At 32.9% G+C, this 26,315-nt stretch overlaps 1 protein-coding gene across 1 annotated transcript; it reads left to right on the forward strand.

Annotated features, from left to right (window-relative positions):
* Positions 1 to 4,311: 4,311 nt before the first annotated feature.
* Positions 4,312 to 25,980, forward strand: LOC133330769 (uncharacterized). The gene is made up of 7 exons (XM_061539179.1): positions 4,312 to 4,330; positions 4,505 to 4,635; positions 16,499 to 17,680; positions 17,780 to 18,008; positions 18,089 to 18,177; positions 22,729 to 22,898; positions 25,920 to 25,980. Exons 1-7 carry the CDS (start codon positions 4,312 to 4,314, stop codon positions 25,978 to 25,980), a joined length of 1,881 nt encoding a protein of 626 aa, XP_061395163.1.
* The last annotated feature ends 335 nt before the right edge of the window (positions 25,981 to 26,315 follow it).

Genomic DNA, 26,315 nt, shown 5'->3' on the forward strand with positions numbered 1-26,315 from the left:
TAACCGATATCTAATGACTATGTAGTATAGTTAGAGATTTCTTGTATTTGAAGACCCTTAGTAAAATTCGATGAGGAACATTTTTTTCATTGAGAGCACCTCTCTAAAATTTCAACTAATGGGAGAAATGTGGAGGAGCTCGAAATGAAAATAAATATTTTAGGGAAATAATCGTTTTTTTATATAGTCAATTTGTAATCGATATTTTATAACTATATAAAATAGAGCTACAGATTTCTCTTGTTCGGAGACCCCTAGTGAAATTCGATAAGGAACATTTCTCTCACTGAGAGTTACTCTCTAAAAGTATATTTAATGGGAGAAAAGCCGGAAGTACTCGAAATGAAAATAAATATTTTAGGAATATAATCGATTTTTGGTATAGTCAATTTCTAACCGATATTTTATGGCTATATAATAGCGTTATAGGTTTCTCTTGTTCAGAGACCCCTAGTGAAATTCGACGAGGAACATTTTACTCATTTTGAAAAATTCCCTAAAATAGCATCTTATGGGAGAAATCTGGAGGTTCTCCAAATAAAAATAAATATTTTGGGGAAATAATCGATTTTTTATATAGTAAAATTTTAACCGATGTTGTATTGTTATGTAGTTTAGCTACGGATTTCTTGTGTTCGGAGGACCATAGTGAAATTCGATAAGGAACATTTCTCTCATTGCGAGTAGCGCTCTAAATTAACATCTAACGGGAGAAATTTGAAGGTACTCGAAGTAAAACTAAATAATTAGGGGAAACAAGGAATATTTTTATATATTCAATTTCTAACCGATTTTTTATTACTATATAGTGTAGTTGGGGATTTCTTGTATTCGGAGACCCCTAGTGAAATTCGTTGGAGAACATTTCTCTAATTGTGAGCAACTCTCTAAAATTTCACCAAACGGTTAAAAACTCGAAGAGTTTGAACCAGAAAATGAATATTTTAGGAAAATAATAAATTTCTGGTAAAGTAAATTTATAATCGCTATTTTATTGCTATATAGTATAGCTACAGATTTCTTGTATCCGGAGGCCCATAGTGAATTTCGATGAAGAATATTTTTTCCATTGAGATCTTGCCCCGAAAATGCAGAGAAGGTGAAGAAAATGGCTAAAATTTGAAACTATTTCTTTTTTTTTTTAATTACTTGAAAAAATGGTCCGATAGACCTATTAAATGCCGAGCCAGAAGTTTGGCAACTTCTACAAAAATATTCTTCGAAGGGTTTTTAGTAATACTGCCTCACATATCCTCTAGCTAAAATTGAAGAAATAACCAGATATCCTTCGAATACTAAGATATCTTTTGAGAAAAATCTATATTTTTTTTATTTGTTATTTTTTCATAAACATAATTTTCCATTCCACCCCAATATCTCTGGAATCTCTAATTGTATTGAGGTCAATAATATCAAAAACAACAACCACAACGACAACAAAAAGGTGGCAATATTAAATAGCTCCCCCGTGGTATATTCCAATGATGATGGGCGTTGATGATCTGTTTTGTTATCATACAAAACTATATAACATGATATTAAGCACATGTATTACACATATAAACTCAAACACACACATACATACGCACTCACATTAACATAACAAATACATGTGTATTGTTATTCATGTGAATACATTTCGATTGCCGGTAAATGCCTATAAATACGAAATGTGTTACAAATATTGGATTTGTATTGGCAGGAGAGCACTTCACTGCCAGTTCGCTTTCGATGTGTGCACGTGTGTGCGTGTGTGTGTGAGTGTTTCCGTCAAAAAGGTAACTGCTTATGAAAAATTGATCCCTGTAGATTTCTGTGTTATTGGTGTTGTTTTTTTGGTGTCCCACCCCGCACATTTAAGTTTTAGTGTATAAAAATCCATTCAATTTCTGGTGGCATAATCGCGTAGAGAACGGAAACGGATGTTTTGTAGTTGATTTTTTTTATTCTGTATATGCATTTGTGTGTCATATAATAAAATAAAGGTAAGGCATTCGATGTGTGTGTTTTGAAATTACCCTGTCATCCATTTGATACTCTAGGTGAGATGACACATACGAGGTTTTGATTTTTTTTTTCATTTTTTTTAAGATTAAAGTCAATAAATAAATAAATGCTTAAATTAATCCATTAATAGTCAGGGTCAAAGGTTCGGCTCCGCAAAGAAGTAAAAAAAAAATAAAAGCTATTCATTCCCTTGCCGATCATAATTTTTATTTTGCGGTTCATTTGAGTGTGTGCGATTTTTTATGATTATTGAAAAGTTGGATTAAGAGTCAAGTGATTTCGTGACAGTCCCCATTAAATGTCAGACTCTAGGTGAGATGACACATACGAGGTTTTGATTTTTTTTTTCATTTTTTAAGATTAATTGAAAGTGGTTTGTTAGCAGTAAAGTGCTAAAAGCCATCTATGGTATTTTGAGTCAATAAAATTTGTATTCGAAAAAAAAAATTTCATGGCAATTCAATGGAAGACAGGTTAACATTAGGGTGTTAATTTTAAAAATTAATAAACAATTAAAAAAAATTTGCCTATTTCTGGGATTCAAAACTATTGATTAATAATTCCTCCACAATAAATATAAATCTTAAGTTGTATTTAAAAAATATTTTTGCTCCTAAACTTTTATTGGCAAAAAAAAAAAAAATATTACGACCTTAGACATTTTTTGTCTTTTAATTAAGGTTTAATTAATGAATATTAATAATACGTCCCATTGCCCCCATTAGAGTCGATCAATTAATATTAATTATACGTCACATGGTCCACAATGTATAGCCTTTAAATTTACATCATTTTAATTTACCTTGAATTCTGTTAAAATTTCCCCCAACACTCAGCTTCTTTTTATACCGTCTAATAGCCTATTTAATGCTTAAATAAAATCCTCAAATAGTTTAGCAAAATTCTATGTATATCCCATATAAAATTTAATTTTATTTAATTAAAAATAGTCATACGCCACCTGGTCTCATACATAGGTTTATGTAATTATTTTCAAATTCCACGGATATCTTACATTTTAGCTACACACTATGTTCAGCAAACATACTCAGAACATTACCGGGAACATTATTGTAAAATATATTAACCCTCTAGGAACTCGTTTCAGGGGTCTTTTTGGACCCTCAATAAAAAAATTGTATTTTTCAAATATCTGACAATATGTTTCCAACTGGAAGCCAATATCTCCCACAAGACTTCATTTTAGTAGTCCGCTATCAAGGAAAAAATATTCCTCATTAAATTTCACTATGGGTCTCCGATTATATGAAATCTGTAGGTGTGATATATAGTAAGAAAATATCGGTTATAAAATACCGCTTTGTAATTTGTAAAGCAATAATTTATTTTTTGCGTGCTTTTATGGATCGAATGCCGAAAATCTCCCACAAAACTCCATGCTATGATGTTGGGCGCCATGGAAAATAGGTGTATCATCGAATTTTACTATAGGTCTCCGAACAAGAAAAATATGTATATATTATTCATTGTCCTGAAATATGGGTTCCAATTTGGTTATATATCTAATAATTGTTTTTTCAGTGATTTTGACCTTATTTCTTTGTTTGGGTGTCTATATCTCCCTTAAATTGGAATCTTAGAGAGGTGATATAAATTAGAAAAATATTCTCCATGAAATTCTACGATAAGTCACCGAACAAAAGATAACTGTAGCTATAATATATAACGTTCAAAATTATCTGACAAATTGAGGTAATAATTAAATTTGATAATAGTTTTTTGGGGTGTTTTTGAATAAGTGCCGAAAATCTCCCACAAAACTCCATGGTATGAGGTTGGTCGCAATGGAAAATGTGTTTAGCATCGATTTTTACTATAGGTCTCCGAACAAAGAAATTCTGTATATATAGTTAATAGTCATGAAATGCGGGTTCCAATTTGGTTATATACCTAAAAATGGGGTTTCCATGATTATTGCCTTTATACCCGACTGTGGGCCTAAATCTCCCTCGAAGTGGTACTTTAGGCAGGTGATATCAAGGAGAAAAATATTCTCCATGAAATTCTACTATAAGTCACCGAACAAAAGATAATTGTAGCTCTCATATATAACGTGGAAAATAACCTTTAAATTTAATGCCAAGTTTTCTTTTTCTATTGAAAACCTCCAGTTGATGATAATTTTTGTTTGTCTTTGCCACAACAAAGAGCCATAAAATAATTATGTATACATTAAATTAATATAAATTATAATAAATTACAAACAATACTTAAATAAATTTTCAACAAAGTGTGCGACAATGCATTGTTGTTGGCAGTTTGTGGAGATTTTTCACCGTTCACATGGCACCTAAATTGCTAAGTTTGTTGGTTAAAACTTAAGACTTGGTAATTATTTTGTCTGTATATAAACTGGGTTGTTAGTAAAATTAATTAAGGCCTTTATATATAAAAAAATTATAAAAATAATTATATTAATTTTTTTTTTTAAATTAATTAATGTTTTTATTAATTTTTTTCCTTCTTTCTCTTTCAGCTTGGGACATTGGCAATTCGGTGCAGGACGCATTTGTCATAGCAGTTGAGGAGCATGCAAGAGAACGTCTACAACGTTTAGCGGCCTTAAATCGTGTTACACCTGTGGATATTACTCAGTTATCGAAAAAGGTAAATTTTTTTATGAAAAAAATAATTTCTTATAGAAATTAATTTAAATTTTTGATTAATTTTAAATTTAATTTTTAATTAATTTTAAATTTAATTTTTAATTAATTTTAAATTTTTAAGAAAGAAAAATATATGGACATAATTTGTGATTGATATTTTATTGATAAATATTCATTATAGAGATTCCTTGCGGTCTGAGACCCATAGTGAAATTCGATGGAGAATATTTTTTTCATTGGGGCCAATTCGCTAAAATAGAGTTTGGTGGAAGATTCGGGCCCTTAGTCAAAAAAATCCAAAATAAAGAAAATACCTATTTCTTTCTTAAAGACCCATATTGCGCTAACTATTTTATTAGTATAGGCAACCTCTAGAGATTTCTTGTGCTCTGAGAGTCTTAGTGAAAACCGATGGAAAACATTTTTTTCATTAGGGTCGACCCCCTAAAATAGAGTTTGGTGGAAAATTCGGGCCCTAAATGAAAAAAAAACAAAATAAAGAAAATACCTATTTCTTTCTTAAAGACCCATATTGCGCTAATTTTTTTATTAGTATAGGCAACCCCTAGAGATCTTTTGTGCACTGAAACTAGTAGTGAAATTTTCTGGAGAATATTTTTTCATTAGGTCCAACCCTCTAAAATATGGTTTTGTTGGAGTTCTGGGCTTCAAATCAAAAATACCCTAAATAAAGGCCAATAATTTTGATTTTCATATTAATTGGATATAGTCCGATTGAATCCGCTATTTCATTACTATATATTAAATATACCGAGTTCTTGTCGTCGACAACCCCTTATGAAATTTTCTGAAGAAGAAGATGCCATGGAAATCTTCCGCCTAAAATCGATTTTTAGCGAAGTTTTCAACAGAAATTCAAAAATGCCCAAAATAAAGGGAAACCCCAAAAATATATTTTAGATTTAGCTAGTCATTTTGTGGGGGATATTTTATTGATATCTATCGCTTCTAGAGATTATTTTTGTTCGGTGGCCTATAGTGACATTTTCTGGAGAATATTTTTTTCATTGGGACCAATCTCCTAAAATATAGTTTTGTAGGAGTTCGGGGCCTCCAAATCAAAAATACCCAAAATAAAAGTCAATAACTTTGTCTTACATATTTGTCGAATATAGTCTGATTGAATCCGATATTTCATTACTATATATTATAAATACTGATTTCTTGTGGTGGGCAATCCCTAATGGAATTTTCTGAGGAACATTTTTTTCATTGACATCTTCCGCCTCAAACCGATCTTTAGGAAAGTTTTCAACAGAAATTAAAAAATACCCAAATTAAAGGAAAAACAAGAAAATATGTTTTAGATTTTTATAGTCATATTATGGAGTATATTTTATTATCTATTGCTGCTAGAGATAATTTTTGTTCGGAGACCTATAGTGAAATTTGATGAAGAATATTTTTTGCATTAGTACCAATCCCTTAAAATAGAGTTTTATCGGAGTTCTGGGCTTCAAATCAGAAATACCCAAAATAAAGGTCAATAACTTTGATTTTCATATTTATTGGATATAGATTGAATCGGCTATTTCATTACTATATGTAATATATACCGATATCTTGTGGTCGGCAATCCCTAATAGAATTTGATGAGGAATATTTTTTCATTGACATCTTCCGCCTAAAATCGATCTTTAGCGGAGTTTTCAACAGTAATTCAAAAATACCCAAAATAAAGGAAAAATAAAAAAAAAATATTTTCCATAGATTTATATCGTCTTTTTAGGAGGATATTTTATTGATATCTATTGCAGCTAGAGACTATTTTTGTTCGGAGACATATAGTGAAATTTGATGGAGAATATTTTTTTCATCGGGACCAATCCTCTAAAGTAGACTTTTGTTGGAGTTTCGGCCTCCAAATCAAAAATAACCAAAATAAATATATAGTCCGATTGAATCGGCTATTTCATTATTATATATTATATATACCGATATCTTGTGGTCGGCAACCCCCAATGAAATTTTCTAAGGACCACTTTTTTCATTGACATATTCTGCCTAAAATCGATTTTTAGCGAAGTTTTCAACAGTAATTCAAAAAAATACCCAAAATAAAGGAAAACCGCAAACATATGTTTTAGATTTAGTTAGTCATTTTGTGGGGATATTTAATTGATATCTATTGCTTTCAGAGGGGTTTTTTGTTCGGGAGCCAATAGGGAAATTTAGTGGAGAATATTTTTTTCCTTGGGACCAATCCTCTTAAGTAGACTTTTGTTGGAGTTTCGGCCTCCAAATCAAAAATACCCAAAATAAAGGCCAATAACTTTGTTTTACATATTTGCTGGATATAGTCCGATTGAATCCGATATTTCATTACTATATATAATAGATACCGATATCTTGTGGTCGGCAACCCCTAATGAAATTTGCTGAGGAATACTTTTTTTATTGACATCTTCCGCCTAAAATCGATTTTTAGCGGAGTTTTCAACAGCAATTAAAAAATACCCAAATTAAAGGAAAAACACAAAATATGTTTTAGATTTATATAGTTCTATTTGGGAGGATATTTTATTGATATCTATTGCTGCTGGAGATAATTTTTGTTCGGGGGCCTATAGTGAAATTTGTTGGAGAATATTTTTTTCCTTGGGACCAATCTCCTAAAACAGAGTTTTATCGGAGTTCTGGCCTCCCAATCAAAAAAAAACCCAAAACAAAGGCCTATATCCTTGATTTTCATATTTGCTGGATTTATTCCGATTGAATCGGCTATTTCATTACAATATATTATATATACCGATATCTTGTGGTCGGCAACCCCTAATGCAATTTTCCGAGGAACACTTTTTTCATTGACATCTTCCGCCTAAAATCGATTTTTAGCGCAGTTTTCATCATCAGTTCAAAAAATACCAAAAATAAGGGAAATTTTTTTTTACTTTGATATAGTCATATTGTGGGGGATATTTTACTGATATCTATTGCCTCTTGAGATTATTTTTGTTCGGAGACCTATAGTGAAATTTGATGGATAATATTTGTTTTATTGGGACCAATCCCCTAAAATAGACTTTTGTTGGAGTTTTGGCCTCCAAATCAAAAATACCCAAAATAAAGTCCAATAACTTTGAATCGGCTATTTCATTACTATATATTAAATATACCGAGTTCTTGTCGTCGACAACCCCTAATGAAATTTTCTGAGGAACATTTTTTTCATTGACATCTTCCGCCTAGAGGTTATTTTTGTTCGGAGAGCTATTGTGGAATTTAATGAAGAATAACCTTTTATGGGAATTTTTGGTCCATTTTCGGAACTATTGGAACAAAATATTCAAAATAACAAAAAATGTTTATATAGAGTCCATTGTAACCGATTTTTCATAGTTATATACTATATATACAGGTATCTCTGGTTCGGGAACCCATAGCGAATTTTTCTGAAGAAGAAGTTTTTCTTTAAGACCAATCCTCTAGAGTAAAGATTTGGGGAGTTTGGGAGATCAAATCGAAAATTACAAAAATACTTTAAAAATCAGTGTTATTATTTTATATAGTAAAATTGTAACCGATTTTTTGTGGTCATATATTATATATACTGATTTATTTTCTTCCGCGACCTATAGTAAAATTTAATGAGGAAAATAGTTTCCATGGGCTCCAAGCCCAAAAAATAAAGGCTTCATGGTTTTTTGGGGGGTTTCAATCGAAAATAACCACCAAAATCGCAAAACAATATTTCTTAGTTTATATAGCCAGCTTGTAAGCGATTTTTGGGAGCTATATACATATATTTACACATTTCTGATGTTCGAAGACCTATAGTAGAATTTTATGGAGAACAAATTTTCCCTTAAGACCTACCACCTTGAAAAACGTTTGAGAGGAGTTTCGGGCATTTTTCGAATGTGTCCCCAAAAAACCTTCAATATATATTTTTTGGTTTATAACGTCAAATTACAAGTGATATTTCCTTGCTATATATTATAGCTGCAGATTTTTGTTGTTCGAAGACCAATAGTGAAATTTTATGAGGAACACATCTCTTATTACGATCAAGCTTCTAAAACAAAGTTTTAGGGAAGTTATTGCCTTTTATATAAAAATGCCTATGGAAGTAGTAAGAATTATTTTTTAAATTTATATAGCCAACTTGTAACCATTATTTTCAAGATATATACTATATTTACAGATTTTTGATGTTCGGAGATCCATAGTAGAATTTGCTGGGGAACAAGTTTTCCCTTAAGACCTACCACCTAAAATAATTTTTAATATGAGCTTTGGGCATTTATTCGAGAGTGTCCCCAAAAAACCTTCAACATATATTTTTTGGTTTATATCGTCAAATTGCAATGATAGTTTGTTTCTATATATTATAGCTACAAATTTTTGTTGTTCGAAGACCCATAGTGAAATTTTATGAGGAAAATATTTTCCATTGGGATCAAACATCTACAACAACATTTTAAGGTTGTTGTTGTCTTTTAATGAAAAATGCCCATAAAAGCAGTTCAAATTTATTTGATAAGTTATATAGCCAATTTGTAACCGATATTTTCAAGCTATATACTATAGCCAGAGATTTTGGTTGGTTGACGACTTATAGCGAAATTTTATGGAGAACAAGTTTTTCTTTATGATCTACCCCCTAAAATTACTTTTAAAAGGAGCTTTGGGTATTTTTTCGTAAATACTCTTAGATTTTCGGAATTATTCACTTTTTTTTTGTATGATCATGTTTTAACCGGTATTTTGTTGCTATATACTATAACTACAGATTTCTTGTGTTCACAAACCTATACTGAAATTTGATGAAGAACATTTTTTTCATTGGCACGAAGCTCCAAAAATAATGTTTTAAAGGAGATTTTGACCACTTTTCAATAATTTCTAATTCCACTTTAATGATCACCCTTTATTACACCAGTGTAACTTACACCCAATTATTTTGTTGTAATTGTGTTAACATGGAAACTAAAATCGTTGTTCTCAACAACAACAACAAAAATTTTCCATTGTGGCCAATTTATAAAATTTTCAAAACCCACTAACACACACACACTCTCCGGACTCTAATCGTTTGCTAATTAACTAATGATTATCTAACACTGGCACATTGCTCAATTGCTTGCCATCTTTTACATAAACAAATAATATTATTTAACAATAACAACAATGCACACACATACACACACTGACATACCGAGGTGTACAATGGTTATTACATGGGCTTTTGGAAACCAAAACTGAAAAAAAACTTTGTAATTAATTTGAAATACACGCCCAATAGATTTTCACTTAGATAGGTGAGGTTTTTTTTGGATGATGTTTGGGTGTGTGTGTGTGACGGAGTATGTATGTGTCTCTGTGTGTTTAAAATTTAATTGAATTAAAAACATCAACATGTTTCTGTGGCTATCGTGATAATAATGACGATAATGACAATGATGTTTTCCAAGCGACGTGTTACAATGAAATGAAAGTGTTACCCACATGGTATCCGCAACGAATGGGTTACAGAGGCGATATATTTGAAAGATTTTTGATGGAATTTCAATGTCACAATTTAATGAAGCTTAAAAACAAAAATAAAAAAAATTGTTTTCTAAATTACAAAAACAGCAACAACAAATGGAGGTTTTATAGCAATAATGAGAGATATTTTTGAATTTTGCAACTTTTTTCAAGGGAGACCAAAATGTCCCTCAAGATGTCATTTTAGATGATTGATCATAAGGAAAAATTTTGTTCCTCAGAAAATTTCATTATAGGTCCCCGAATAAGAAAAATCTGCAGCTATAATATATAGCAACAAAATAAAGCCTGCAAATTGGGTAAATAAACTAGCAAATAAATAATAAAGCTTTTTTGGTGACAGTTTCGAATAAATGCCCAAAATTCCCAAAAAACGTTATTTTGGATGGTAGGTCTTGAGGCAAAACTTGTTCCTTACAAAATTTCACTATAGGTCCTCAAACATTAAACATCTGTAAATATAGTATATAACCTCAAAATATCGGTTACAATATGGCTTTTAAACATAAATCTGATTTTTAAAGCTTTTTGGGGACATTTCCAGTAAATGTCCAAAACTCTTTTCAAACACGATTTTTGGGCGTGGGTCTTAAGGAAAAACTTGTTCATCAGAAAATTTCATTATAGGTCCCCAAATAAGAGAAATCTGTAACTATAATATATACAGACAAAATAACACCTACAATTCGACTATATAAACTAAAAAATTAATCATAAAGCTTTTTTGGGGACATTTTCGAATAAAGGCCCAAAACTGCTATCAAACGCGATTTTAGTTGGTAAGTCTTAAGGAAAAACTTGTTCCTCAGAAAATTTCACTGTAGGTCCTCGAACAACAAAAATCTGTAAATATATTATATAACCTCAAAATATCGATTACACTTTGGCTTATATACTAAAATCTGATATTTTACAAATTTCATGGATATTTTTGATTACAGGGCAATAACTTCCCTAAATCTTTGCTGTAGAAGTTTAATCCTAATGGAAAATATGTTCCTCAGAAAATTTCACTATAGGTCCCCGAACAACAAAAATCTGTAGCTATAATATACAACAACAAAATATCGCCTACAATTCGACTATATAAACTAAAAAATAATTCATAAAGCTTTTTTGGAGACATTTTCGAATAAAGGCCTAAAACTCCGATCAAAATCTATTTTGGGTGGTAGGTCTTAATGGAAAACAAATTCCTCAGAAAATTTCACTATAGGTCTTCGAACAACAAAAATCTGTAAATACATTATATAACCTCAAAATATCGGATACAATTTGGCTAATAAATTAAAATCAGATTTTGTACTACTACCATGGGTATTTTTGATTAGAGGGCAATAACTTGCCGAAAACGTTGTTGTAGAAGTTTAATCCCAATGGAAGGCATGTTCCTCATAAAATTTCACTATAGGTCCCCGAACAACAAAAATCTGCAGCTGTAATAGATAGCCAAAAAATCTTGCTTACAAGTGGGCTATAAAAACTAAAATATAAACGTTGAAGCTTTTTTACGGACACCGTCGAATAAAGGGCCAAAACTCATCTTAAATGCGATTTTAGGTGATTGGTTGTTCCTGAAAAAATGTCACTGTAGGTCCCCGAACAACAAAAATCTGTAGCTATAATATATAACAATAAAATATCGCCTGCAATTCGGCTATATAAACTAAAAAATACATGATTAAGCTTTTTTGGGTCATTTTCTAATAGATGCCCAAAACTTCTATCAAACCCGATTTTAGGTGGTAGGTCTTAAGGGAAAATTTATTCCCCATTAAATTCTACTATGAGTCCCCGAATAACAAAAATCTTAAAATACGGTATATAGCTTGAAAATACCGTTTACAAGAACATGGCTCCATTGGTCAAACGTAGTAATTTTGGGTATTCTCAACTTCGGGTTCAAAACATCCACAAAACCTACTTTTTTATGGAAAGTCTCAACGGATAAAATATTCTCCATCAAATTCCTCAATGGGTCACCGACCACAAGAAATCGGTATTTGCAATATAAAACCATAAAATTCAGCTGGCAAATGGCATAGAGCTACGCAATACTTGCATAATTTCCCTTGTAAATCGTAGCTAATTTAAAATTCTGCAAATCATAAAAAACAAACCCCCACCCCTTTTACGATGCTATCCTCCCCACCTTACAGCTTTCATGATTTTATTCGCTTTTCTTGTTGTTGTTATTGTTGCTGTAATGCAGATATTCATAATCCATATGCAAATCCCCTTTGGAGATATTTTGTTTTCTCTTGGAACATTAGTATAGAAAGCAAACACATAAAAAGGAAGGCAGGAAGAAGCAGAGATAGCAGAAAAAAAATTATGCATTATTAAATCATGCAAATCTGTTTTGACAGGAACAGCCAACCATTAACACAAACTCCGGCAAACCCACATGCGTTACATACCAACAGGCCTTCAGGAAAAAAGGCTAATGTAATCTGCAAATTAAGCCGAAGATTGTTAAACATAGCTTAGGAACAGACAAAAAACACACACACATACACACCCACAGAACATCTAGTTATCCGAAGGAAAAAATGTACCTAAAATCTTGCTAAAGTCATTATAAAGGCTGGAACAGACAGCTAACAAAAATAAAGAAATTAATAAAAAAAAATGAAAATAACTGTGGGAAATGAAACTATTTTGCAAGAAAAAATTGAATACTATTTAAAGAATTTTTTTTTCTTCAACATTTCAAAATTTTCAGTATTGAAAATGCATAGATAGAGAATGGTATCATTTAAGGTACTTTTGCAATCAAGCCTTTCAATTGGAGCCCAAAATCAACCATAAAATTGCATTTTAGAGGCATGCTCTAAAGGAGTAAAATATTCTACAGAAAATTTCAATATGGGTAACCGAACACAAAATAACGGTAAATATAGTCTATATCAATAATATGCCGCCTGCAATAATGATACCCCACTGGAAAAAAATTAATTTCCAATTTTTCCTACAATTTAAAGCCAAAATCTCCCATAACGATTTAATTTTGGTGAGGGCGACCAAGGAAAAAAATATTCTACATAAAATTTCACTATGGGTCACCGACCACCGGAAATCGGTATATCTAATATATATACATGAAATAACGGGTTTAATAATTGTATATACAAATAAATTGCTAACATTTTTGGATGATGATTGATTGGTTCGCACCCCAAAAACACCAATTAAACTTAACTTTAGTGGAAAGTGATCAATGTAAGAAATATTCTACATCAAATTTCACTATGGACCGCGAAGCAAAAGAAATCTATAGTTCCGCTATATACCCTTTAAATATCGATTATAAATCTAAGAAATGAAAAAACATATTTTTAGATTATTTTTCGAATTATTCCATCTATGGGCCCATTATGCCTTCAGGACTCCATTCTATGACCTTGCAGCCAAAGAAAAATATATTCTCTATAAAATTTCACTATAGGTCCTCGAACCACTGAAATCCGTAACCCTACAATTTATCAAGGAAATATCGGTTACAAGTCGGACAACTTGTTTTATGTGCTAATTTGCCTGGAATTTCCGACAACTTGGGGATTTCTCCCACAAAAACTAGTTTTGAAGAGTTGCTATAAAGAAGAAAATTATTGTCCATAAAATTTCACTGTAGGTCACCGAACGACTGAAATCCCTAAACCCAATATGTGTTTAAATGTCGGTTACAAACCGGTCATTCGGTTTTATGAATTAATTTGCCTTTAATTTTCGACAACTTGGCGATTTCTCCCACAAAGCCTAGTTTTGGAGAGTTGCTATAAAGGAGAAAATTATTCTCCACAAAATTACACTGTAGGTCACCGAACAACTGAAATCCCTAAATCTACTATATATGGGTTAAATATCGGATACAAACCGGTTGGTCGGTATTATGAGCTAATTTACCTGTACTTTTCGACAACTTGGCGATTTCTCCCACAAAACCTAATTCTGGAGAGTAGCTATAAAAGAGAAAATTATTCTTCATAAAATTTCACAATAGGTCAGCGTACAACTGAAATCTCTAAATCCACTATATATGATAGAAATATAGGTCAGAAATCGGTTGTTTTATGTACTAATTTGCCTTTAATTTTCGATTTCATGACGAATTCTCACACAAAACCTAACTTTGGAGAGAGGCTTTAAAGGAGAAAACTATTCTCCACAAAATTTTACTATAGTTCACCGAACATCTGAAATCTCTGAATCCACTATATATCGGTTAAAACCGGTCGGTCTGTTTTAAAAACTAATTTCCCTGCAATTTCTAATTTCCCTGACTTGTTTTAAGTGCTAATTTGCCAATAATTTTTTACTATTTGACAATTTCTACCACAAAACTTAGTTTTGGAGAGTTGTTGCAAAGGAGAAAATTACTCTCCACAAAATTGCACTGTAGGTCAGCGAACAACGGAAATCCCTAAATCCACTATATATCAAGGATATATCGGTCAGAAGTCGGTTGACATGTTTTCTATGCTAATTTACCTGAATATATTGTGACTTCTTGCTGATTTCTAACACAAAACTTAATTTTGGAGAGTTGTTATAAAGGAGAACATTATTCTCCACAAAATTTTACTATAGGTCACCGAACAACTGAAATTTCTAGAACCACTATATACAAGGGAAATATCAGTCAGAAATCAGTCGACCAGTTTTATGTGCTAATTTGCCTGAAATGTTGCGACTTCGTGACGAATTCTCCCTCAAATCCTAATTTTGGAAAGTTGCTATAAAGGAGACAATTATTCTCCGTAAAATTTTACTCTAGGTCACCGAACAACTGAAATCCCTAGAACCACTATATATTCACAAAATATCGGTCAGAAATCGGTCGGGCTGTTTTATATGCTAATTTGACTGTAATGTTGCGGCTTTTTGCCAAATTTGCCTATAAAGCCTGATTTTTGAGAGTTGCTATAAAGGAGAAAATTATACTCCATAAAATTTTACTATAGGTCACCGAACAACTGAAATCCCTAGAACTACTATATTTTCACAAAATATCGATCAGAAGTCGATAGACCTGTTTTATTTGCTAATTTGCTTGTAATGTTGCGACTTCGTGATGAATTCTCCATCAAAACCTAATTTTGGAGAGTTGCTATAAAGGAACAAGTTATTCTCCATAAAATTTCACTATAAGTCACCGAAAAACTGAAATCCCTAGAACCACTATATATTCACAAAAAATCGGTTAAAAGTCAGGCGGTCCTTTTTTATGTGCAATTTTGCCTATAATTTTGCGATCTTTTGCCGATTTTTTCAACAAAACATAATTTTGGAGGGTTGCTATAAAGAAGAAAATTATTCTCCACAAAATTTCACTATTGGTCCCGGATAAATATAAATCTGTAGCTATACTATATAACATGAAAATGTGGGTTTGAAATTCAATGAAGATGAGAAGAAATAATTGTTATTTTTTTCGACAGGGCCAAATTCGACATCAGGATGCCATTGTAGGGGCTTATTGTTAGGGGAGAAAGTATTCTTCATAAAATTTCACTATGGGTCACGGAGCACAGGAAATTGGTAGCTCCTATATATGCCAATAATATATCGTTGGTGATATAGAGGTATTAAGAAAAACGGTGGTTTGGTGTAATTGTCTGTCTATTTTTGAGCTGGAGCTTTTTTCACCCCCAAGACACCCTTGTAGAGAATTACTGTAAAGAAAAAACTTATTCTCCATAAAATTTCACTATGGGTCCCGGAACATTAGAAATCTGCAGCTATACTATATAGCATGCAAATGTGGATTTGAAATTCATCGAAGAAGTGAAGAAATAAATAATTTTTTGACTTTTCCCGACTCTGGGCCAAATTCTACATCAGAATGCCGCTCTAGGGGGCTAATGTTAAGGGAGAAAATATTCTCCATAAAATTTCACTATGGGTCAGGGAGCAACAGAAATTTGTAGGTCCTGTATATTCCCATAAAATATCGTTGTTAATTTAGGGGTATGAAGAAACGGTGTTTTGGGGTAATTTTTGGTCTATTTCCAATTTGGAGCCTTTTTTCGCCTTCAAGACTCCCCTGTAGGTGGTTGCTGCCAATGAGGGAAATATTCTACGTTAAATTTTACCATGGGGTTCCTTTAATGAAAAATGTGTGGGTTTGGTGTTTATCAATAAAAATAACGTTCGAAATTTGGGTTAATTTTTTCATTAATTAGCAGATAAAAAAAAATCGAATCTAGGAGCCCATAATTTTTTTTTAAATTTATTTTTTAATAATTTTCTTGATATCCATCATTTTTTGAAAAAAAAATTAATTTTTTTAAATAAAATTTTTGATTAATTTTCCTTTCTCCGCTTCTCTTTCTCTCTCTCTCTTCCCACAGCTCCAGCAAACCAAAAGCGGTGCCCCCTCAACACAAAAGCAGGATTTAAGTTTTCTCAACGAAGCATCGCCGATTTATGTGACCTCATTTAATAGTAATCACACGGCGTGTAATAGTACCACCCTCACAACAGCCGGTGTTGCCACATCAACGGGTACAGCTGGTCTGATTAGTGCCACAACAATAACACCGACAGCTGTTGCGGCGACCACAACAAATGCCACACTGTCCAAACCGAAAACAGTACCGGCCAGCGGTGTAGCTTTGTCGACAGCAATTGCCGGTGTGGGAGCAGCAGCTACCGCAGTAAAGGCTGCCTCGTTGGGCCCCATAACAACCGGTAACACCTCAATAGCGGCAGATAGAAATGCCAATAATTGTACTCAGGCTACTGCAACAACAGGAACATCATCAATCACAGGAATTACAACAGCAACAACAAACACAACAACTGGCACCTCAACAATATTGACAAATCATAATAGTATCTATCAGGCGACAGCCCTTAGCAAATTACCCTCCTCATTGCCGCACAAAAAGCTAACCATTGCCCGTAGCCTTCAGCATTTGGAAGTGAAGGAGGAAGATGATGACGACGATGACCTGGCTGCATTAGGTGCCAATTTGTGTAACATCAATTTCATTAACTATAAAAATAAGCATGCCGAGATACCCACGCCCACCAGTAGTACAGCACCACTGAATATTGCACCATTTGCTGTCGGGACAGCACCGAGTATTGTGGCCGGGGCCAGTTCTACGCTGGGTAGACGGAAATCACAACCAAATAACGCCATCATCAGCAACACAACAACAAACACAAACACAGTTACCGTTAGTGCCACCACAGTTGATGTTCATCATTCGGCCCAGGGAGGAGCATCGACAGCGTATCACGATCATATACCGCCGCCTTTACAAATACCACCACCCGCCGCCCATAAAGTGTATGTGGATGCACAGACCTTAACCTCACCCAGGTTATGCAAGGAGTCGGCAGCCGGTATAACTTTACCCGATATAACTAAGACAGCGGCAGCAACAACAACCACAACAGGAGGAGGAGGAGGAGGAACAGCATCAGCCACCTCTGTGCCAGTTGCCACAAAAGCGGTACAAGCTTTAAATAACAATAATAATAATAACAATTTAAGATCCCTAGCAGCTTTATCATCGTCAGCGGTGCCCAGCAACAGCACCACCAATAACAACAACACATCACAACAACAACAACATCATTTACCTTATTATAATGTCCATCATTTGGGTACTTTGCAACAGCTATCAAAACCATTGACAACTAGTTCAGCATCGGCAGCCGCAGCAATACCCAGCATCACCACCACCACCATACCCAGTTCGCACACACCCCACAACACCAGTAATAATAGCAGCATTGCTTCCAGTTCCAACCAGACATCATCAATAATCAGTAGCATCAACACGACCACAGCATCAACGGCAACAACAAAACCCCCACTAAGTAGCAGCAGTAATCTTAGTAATAATTGTGATTTATATAATATATCAGCAACAACAACAACTACAACAACAACAAATAATCTGCAACAGCAACAACTACAACAACAGCAGCAGCAACAACAACTACCACCACCGAGAAGAGAGGTAAGAAGAAGCTAATGAAGGTTGTGATAACTGAAATTAGTTTAACAAAAAAAGTAAAGCATACTTTTAGGGATGTTTAGTTGAGGGAGACATTAAGACACTGAAGACTAAAATGGAAATGATTTTTTGGGGTTAAATATTGGAGATAAAGGTTTCCGGTGTTCGAAGACCCCCTATGGAATTTTGTGGAGAATATTTTTTGCTTTGGAAATTTTTTTATAAAATGAAAAATTAAGCGAAAGTTAGGCTTGAAATTGAAAATGGTCGAGAAAGAGAGAGAGAGAGAGAGGAATTAAGACCTGGAAGACCAAAATGCAAGCGATTTTTATGGGTTAAATATTGGAGATAGAGATTTCTTGTGTTCGAAGACCCATCATGGAATTTTGTGGAGAATATTTTGTTCTTTGGAAGAATTTTAATAAAATGGAAAATTAGAAAGATTTTGGCTTGAAACTGAAAATGTTTTATAGAGAGAAATTAAGATATTGAAGACCAAAATTCAAGCGATTTTAATGGGTTAAATATCGGAGTTAAGGGTTTCTCGTGTTCGAAGACCCACCATGGAATTTTGTGGAGAATATTTTTTCCCTTGGAGGAAAATGAAGAAGTAATGGAAAATTGGGTTGAAATTAAAAATGGGCGAGAAAGAGAAAATTGAAGACATGAGGACCGAAAATGCACAGGACTTTTATGGGTTAAATATTGAAAATAGAGGTTTCTAGTGATCGAAGACCCCCCATGGAATTTTGTGGAGAATATTTTTGCCATTGGAGGAATTTCAATAAAATGAAGAAGTAATGGAAATTTTAGCTTGATATTAAAAATGGTCGAGATGGAGAAATGAAGATCTGGACGACCAAAATGCAAGCGATTTTAATGGGTTAAATATTGGAGATAGAGGATTCCGGTGTTTAAAGACCCCTTACAGAATTTTGTAGGGAATATTTTTTCCTTTGGAAGAATTTTAATAAAATGGAAAATTAGAAAGATTTTGGCTTGAAACTGAAAATGGTTTATAGAGAGAAATTAAGATATTGAAGGCCGAAATGCCAGCGATTTTTATGGGTTAAATATCGGAGTTAAGGGTTTCTGGTGTTCCAAGACCCCCCATGGAATTTTGTGGAGAATTTTTGTTACTTTGGAAAAAATTCAATAAAATGAAAAATTACGGCAAAATGAGACTTGATATTGAAAATTGTCGAGATCGAGAGATAGAAAGGAATTAAGACCTGGAAGACCAAAATGCCAACGATTTTTATGGGTTAAATATCAGAGATAGAGGTTTCTTGTGTTCCAAGACCCTCCATGGAATTTGGTGGAGAATATTTTTTCCTTTGGAAGAATTTCAATAAAATCAAGAAGTAATGGAAATTTTGATCGGAAATTGAAACTGGTCGGGAGAGAGAGAAATGAAGACATGAAAGAAAAAAATATAAATACGAACGATTTTAATGGGTTAAATATTGGAGATAGAGATTTCTTGTGTTTGAAGGTCCCTTACGGAATTTTGTGGAGAATATTTTGTTCTTTGGGAGAATTTTAATAAAATGGAAAATTAGAAAGTTTTTGGCTTGCAACTGAAAATGGTTTATAGAGAGAAATTTAGATATAGAAGACCAAAATTCCAGCGATTTTAATGGGTTAAATATCGGATTTAGGGGTTTCTTGTGTTCGAAGACCCCCTTTGGAATTTTGTGGAGAATATTTTTTCCCTTGGAGGAATTTCAATAAAATGAAGAAGTAATGGAAATTTTGGCTTGATATTAAAAATGGTCGGGATGGAGAAATGTAGACCTGGTAGACCAAAATTCCAGCGATTTTTATGGGTTAAATATTAGAGATAGAGGTTTCTTGTGTTCGAAGACCCCTTACGGAATCTTGTGGAGAATATTTTGTTTTTTCGGAGAATTTTAATAAAATGAAAAATTACAAAGATTTTGGCTTGAAACTGAAAATGGTTTATAGAGAGAAATTAAGATATTGAAAACCAAAATGCCACCGATTTTTATGGGTTAAATATCGGATTTAGGGGTTTCTTGTGTTCGAAGACCCCCCATGGAAATTTGTGGAGAATATTTTGTGCTTTGGAATAATTTCCATTAAATGAAAAATTAAGGGAAAATTAGGCTTTATATTGAAAATGATTTAGGTATCGAAAACAGTTGAAATTAACCATATTTTTCCGCATATACTTATTAGGAACTATATTTTAAATTATATCTACTGACTTCTTGTGTTCGGTGACCCATAATGAAATTTTATGGAGAATATTTTCTCCATTTACACTTTTCTCCTAGAATTACATTTTGAGTTAGAAACAGGCTCCGAATCGAAAAAAGCCCGTTGTCCATTCATGCATTTTACTCTTTTTGCATAGTTTATTACCGGAACCCTTATTTTATTGCGATTCGTTATATATACCGATTTTTTGTGTTATGTGACCCATAGTGAAATACTGTGGATAATATTTTCTCCCTTAACTCTTTTCCTCTATAGTGAAAATTTGTGGGAGATACAGACTCCGTATCGAAATAACTCGATAAGATATCCATGTGTGTCACACTTTTCAAATAATTCATTATTGGATCAGTTAATTTAGGTATATCTGTTATATCTACCGATTTCTTGTGTACCGTGACCCATAGTGAAATTTTATGAAGAATATTTTTCCTATTAAGACTTTTCCCCTAAGTTGAAAATTTATAAGATAAAATCGCTCTAAATCGAAATAAGATCATAATGTATTCTTTAATGTTGCATTTTTTGCCTAGCTCATTATGGTTACCGTTATTTTAGGTAGACATGTTATACCTATCGATTTCTTGTGATCCGTGACTTATAGTGAAATTTTATGCAGAACATTTTTCTCACTAACACTTTTCCTCTAAAATGAAAATTTATAAGAGAAAATGTCTCACAATCGAAATAAGTCCATAAGGTCTTCTTTCATAGCAGACTTTTCGCATAGTTCACTATTCGAAGTGTTATTTTAGTTATATATGTTACACCTAGCGATTTCTTTTGTTCCGTGACCTATAGTGAAATTTTGCGGAGAATATTTTTCCCATTAACACTTTTCCCCTAAGGTGAAAATTTATAAGAGAAAATCGCTCTTAATCGAAATAAGATCATAATGTATTCTTTAATATTGCAATTTTTTGCCTAGCTCATTATTGTTACCGTTATTTTAGGTATATATGTTATACCTATTGATTTCTTGTGTTCCGGGACCCATAATGAAATTTTGTGCAGAATATTTTTCCCATTATCACTTTTCCCCTAAGGTGAAAATTTATAAGAGAAAATCACTCCCAGTCGAAATGAGTCCATAACATCTTCTTTCATAGCACACTTTTTGCACAGTTCACAAATCGAAGTGTTATTTCAGGTATATCTGCTATCTCTACCGATTTCTTTTGTTCGGTGACCCATAGTGAAATTTGATGCGAAATATTTTTTCCATTACCACTTTTCCCCTAAGGTAAAAATTTATAAGAGAAAATCGCTCTAAATCCAAATAAGACCACAATGTATTCTTGTATATTACACCTTTTGCAATATTCCTTAGAGATACCATTATTTTATTTATATCTGTTCTATTTCCCGATTTTTCGGGTTCAGTGACCCATAGTAAAATTTTGTGGAGAATATTTTTCCCCTTAACACTTTTCCCCTAGAATGGAAGAGAATGGCGAAAATGGCTTATTATCAAAATTAGTCCATAATATATCCTTGTGTAATAACTTTTTGCAAAGATCCATATTGGAACCGTTATTGTAGGTATATATGTAGGATATATCGATTTTAGGTAATCCAAGACCCATAGTGAAATTTTGTGGAGAATATTTTACCCCTTAACACTTTTCCCCTAAAATGAGAATTTACGGGGGTAAATGGCTCTTTATCAAAATTACTCCATAAAATATCATTTATAACACACTTTTTGCAAGATCCATATTGGAACCGTTATTATATGTATTTATGTAGGATATACGGATTTTTGATATTCCATGACCCACAGTAAAATTTTATGCCGAATATTTTTTCCCTTAACACTTTTCCCCTAAAATGAAAATTTGGGGGAGAAAATGGCTCTTATCAAAAATTACTCTATAATAACTCTTTGTATTACACACTTTTTGCAAAGATCCATATTGGAACCGTTATTATATGTATTTATGTAGGATATGCGGATTTTTGATATTCCATAACCCATAGTGAAATTTTGTGCAGAATATTTTCTCCATTAACACTTTTCCCCTAGAGTAACAATTTCAGGAAGAAAATGGCTTATTATAAAAATTACTCCATAATAAATCATTGTAATATACACCTTTTTGCAAGATCTATATTGTAACCGTTATTGTAGGTATATATGTAGGATATATCGATTTTTGGTATTCCATGACCCATAGTGAAATTTTATGCGGAATATTTTTCACCTTAACACTTTGCCTCTAAAATGAGAATTTAAGGGAGAAAATGCAGCCTTATCATAATTACTTCATAACCCATGTTTCCATTTCTCTCCAATTTACGATTTTTTTTCTAATTTTCTTTTTTTTCTTCTTCTCCTTCTTCTTTGTGTTTTCTTTTTCTTCCAGTTACTAACCGATGACGATGAGGATGAAACCGATGATATTTTACAATTGAATAATACAACAAATAGTTTATCAAATAATTTATCGCAATTAAACTATAGTCCAAATAGCAGCATATCAAGAGGTGGATTTGAATTATTATTAGGCGATCAATCGTTGCGGCAGGATATAAGGTAAGTGATGGAAAAAAAATTACAACTTCAACAACAATTTTAAAAACAATTTCGAATTTAAAAATATCAAAAAATATGTGATTGAATTTTAAAGAAAAAAAAAAAAAAATTTTCAATGAAATTCCCCCTTTGAAAAAAATCCATGCAGTCTGCCAGAATTTCCCTGCAGTTCCCCTGCGGAATCTCTGGCAATTTTTATGTAAAGTTTTGTGACCTCTCTGGGTCCATGTTAAGCTAGGGTTCCATCCATGTTGTTACCTTTACCATTGTTGTTGTTTGTTTTCTCTGTATTGTAATACCTTTTGTTGTCCACTGCAGTTTGTCCAAGGAAATCCATAAAATATTACCAACATCCCCCAGCAAGCATTGAGTTCCCTCCAATGGAATTTTTTCCGCTGCTGTTGAAACGGGTATTCATGCATCCTGGAAGTGGATGAGGGCTACTTTCATGTGTTATTAACTCCCAGGGAATTTTTTTGCCAGTTGTTGTTTATAAATATTGATATGCAGCAAAAAAGAGAAAGAGAAAACAGAGACCCCGTCTCCCCATTGGCCATATACAGAAGGTGTATGTGTGTGTGTGTGTATTGCAGTATGATTGGGATATCTGCAACATATCTGGTGGCAATTGCAATGCTATGTTGCATGCCACGCCATGGCTTATGTTGACAATACCACTGCTGCTGTTGATACTTTACAACAACGGGATGTAATCAGTCACTTTTGTTTTGTTGACAATTTCATTTGTCATTTGGGGGGGAAATGGATAGGCAGGGGGAGGGGAAGTGGAGTGGCGAAGTGGATTTTCATTCATTTATTGAAAAACTCATTACAAATGAGTGAAAATTCCTGTAGAGTTATTGTTTGTGTGTGTCGATTCGCGCTACATGGCTTAACATGTCTCATTCAAGTGACCGTGAGGTGATGATGTGTGAGTGTGTCAAGTTTTTATTCAATTCAAAACTATAACAAAGTGAAAATAAATAAAGGAGGTGTGAAGAAAAAAATGACTACAAGAAATTCATTTTCATGGGAACATTTTTAAAAAATATTGAAGAAAATCGTTTTTCAGCCATGCTGAATTGCAAACTTCCCTTAGGAAGTTAAATTCAGCAAGGCTGAATTACAGATTTCCCTCAGAAAACCAAATTCAGCTGAGAATAATTATAAATTTCCCCCAGAAACTTCAATTCAGCTAAGCTGAGTTGCAGATTTCAACGTGGAAACCTAATTCACCTAAGCTGAACTCCTATTCAGCTAAGTTGAATTGAAGATTTCCAACGGGAAATCAAATTCAGCTATGTCAAATTGAAGATTTCCTATTAAAACTCCTATTCAGCTAAGCTGAATGGAAAATTTCGTATTAAAACTCTTATTCAGCTAAGCTGAAACGTAGATTTTCAACGTGAAATCTAATTCAGCTATGTTAAATTGAAGATTTCCTATTATAACTCTTATTCAGCTACGTTGAATTAAAATTTTCCTATATAAACTCTTTTTCAGCTAAGCTGAATTGTAGATTTTCAACGAGAAATCCAATTCAAGTATGCGAAATTGACGTTTTCCTATTAAAAATCTTATTCAGCTAAGCTGAATTGAATATTTCCTATAAAAACTCTTATTCTGCTAAGCTGAATTGGAGATTTTCAACGGGAAATCAAATTCAGCTATGTCAAATGGAAGATTCCCTATTAGAACTCCTATTCAACTAAGCTGAATTGAAAATTTCCTATCAAAACTCGTATTCAGCTAAGCTGAATTGAAGATATTCTACCAAAAACATTTTTTATGATAAATTGAAGATTTCCTTCTGGAAATATAATTCAGCCTTGCTGAATTGAAGATTTCCTAGCAAAACTCTTATTTAGCTAAACTGAATTGAAGATTTCGATCAAGAAACCTAATTCATCTGTGCTGAATTTCAGTTTTCCTTCAAAAAATTAAATTCAGCTGAGCCAAAATACAGGATTCCTCCTGGAAAAAATAATTTAGCTGGTCTGAATTGAAGATTTTCCTTCGAAAATCAAATTCAGTTTTGCTGAATTGAAAAATTACCATGGAAAACATAATTCAGCAAAGCTGAATTGCAAATTTGCTCCAGAAAATCTAATTCAGCTGAGCCAAATTACAGCATTCTCCCCGAAAACCCAATTTTAAATGTTAACTTTCCCTTAGAAAATCAAATTCAGCTAGGCTGAATTGAAGATTTACCACGGAAAACATAATTCCGCTCAACTATTTTGTAGATTTCACTCGGGAAATGTAACTCAGCAATGCTGAATTGCAGATTTCCTCCAGAAAACCTAATTCAGCTGAGTCAAATTACAGATTTCTCCCCAAAAACCTAATTCATCTGGGCTGAATTTAAAATTTACCTTAGAAAATCAAATTCAGCAAGGCTGAATTGACGATTTGCCACAGAAAACTTAATTTAGCTCAACTATTTTGTAGTTTTCACTCTGGAAATGTAATTCAGCATTGCTGAATTGCAGAATTATGTCGAAAAATTTAATTCAGCTGAGCCAAATTGAAGATTTCTTCCCGAAAACCTAATTCAGCTGGGCTGAATTGAAGATATCCCATCGAAAATCAAATTCAGCTATGCTGAATTGAAAATTTACCACGGAAAACCTAATTTAGCTGAACTATTTTGTAGTTTTTGAAGGAGAACCCTAATTGAGCAAAGCTGAATTGCAGATTTTCTCCAGAAAACCTAATTTAGCTGAGCCAAATTACATATTTCTCCCCCAAAACCCAATTCAGCTATGCTGAATTGAAAATTTACCACAGAAAACGTAATTCAGCTCAATATTTTGTAGTTTTCCCTCAAGGAATGTAATTCAGCAAAGCTGAATTGCTTAATTATCTTGAGAAATCGATTTCAACTGGGCTGAATACAAGCTTTACCTTCGAAAATCAAATTCAGCAAAGCTGAATACAACATTTCTAGCAAGAAACCTAATACAGCTAAGCTGAATTGAAGATTTCCAATTGGAAACCTTATTGGCTTATTCACAATAGAGGCTATAATAAGAAATTGGTTGGTTATGGTCTTTACTACATTTCCACATTAACAGCCTAAAAGTATGCAACACTTTTCAATAGAAATTTCTTAATCCCTATACATTAACCCTCTGAAGGTCGGGATAAAATGATAAAACAATATTTATTAACTAAAATTTAATACAAAAAAATGTTTGCGGAACCCCATCCCTCTTTGGCATTTTTTGCGGAACCCCATCCCTCTGTGGCATTTGCTATCCTCCGCCAACAAAAATAAATTTGTCAAAGAAAATGTCATCCAGAGGAAATTCAATTTTTGTTGCCAACCCAGGCTTCTGCTGCTGCTCGGCATGCAACGCATCTGCATATACGTTGTTGACAGCCAATGACATTTGTTATTGTTGGTGGTGATGA

The sequence above is a fragment of the Musca vetustissima genome, unplaced genomic scaffold (assembly GCF_032173495.1).
Source record: "Musca vetustissima isolate MV318-11 ecotype Yass unplaced genomic scaffold, APGP_CSIRO_Mvet_v1 utg3081, whole genome shotgun sequence".
Lineage (NCBI taxonomy): Eukaryota > Metazoa > Arthropoda > Insecta > Diptera > Muscidae > Musca > Musca vetustissima.

What these genes read in the sequence shown, in the direction of transcription:
- LOC133330769 (XM_061539179.1), top strand. An exon ending in CAGCTTTATCATCGTCAGCG is followed by an intron (nt 17,681 to 17,779) that starts GTGCCCAGCAAC and finishes ACTTTGCAACAG; the next exon opens with CTATCAAAACCATTGACAAC. An exon ending in TCGTTGCGGCAGGATATAAG is followed by an intron (nt 22,899 to 25,919) that starts GTAAGTGATGGA and finishes TATTCACAATAG; the next exon opens with AGGCTATAATAAGAAATTGG.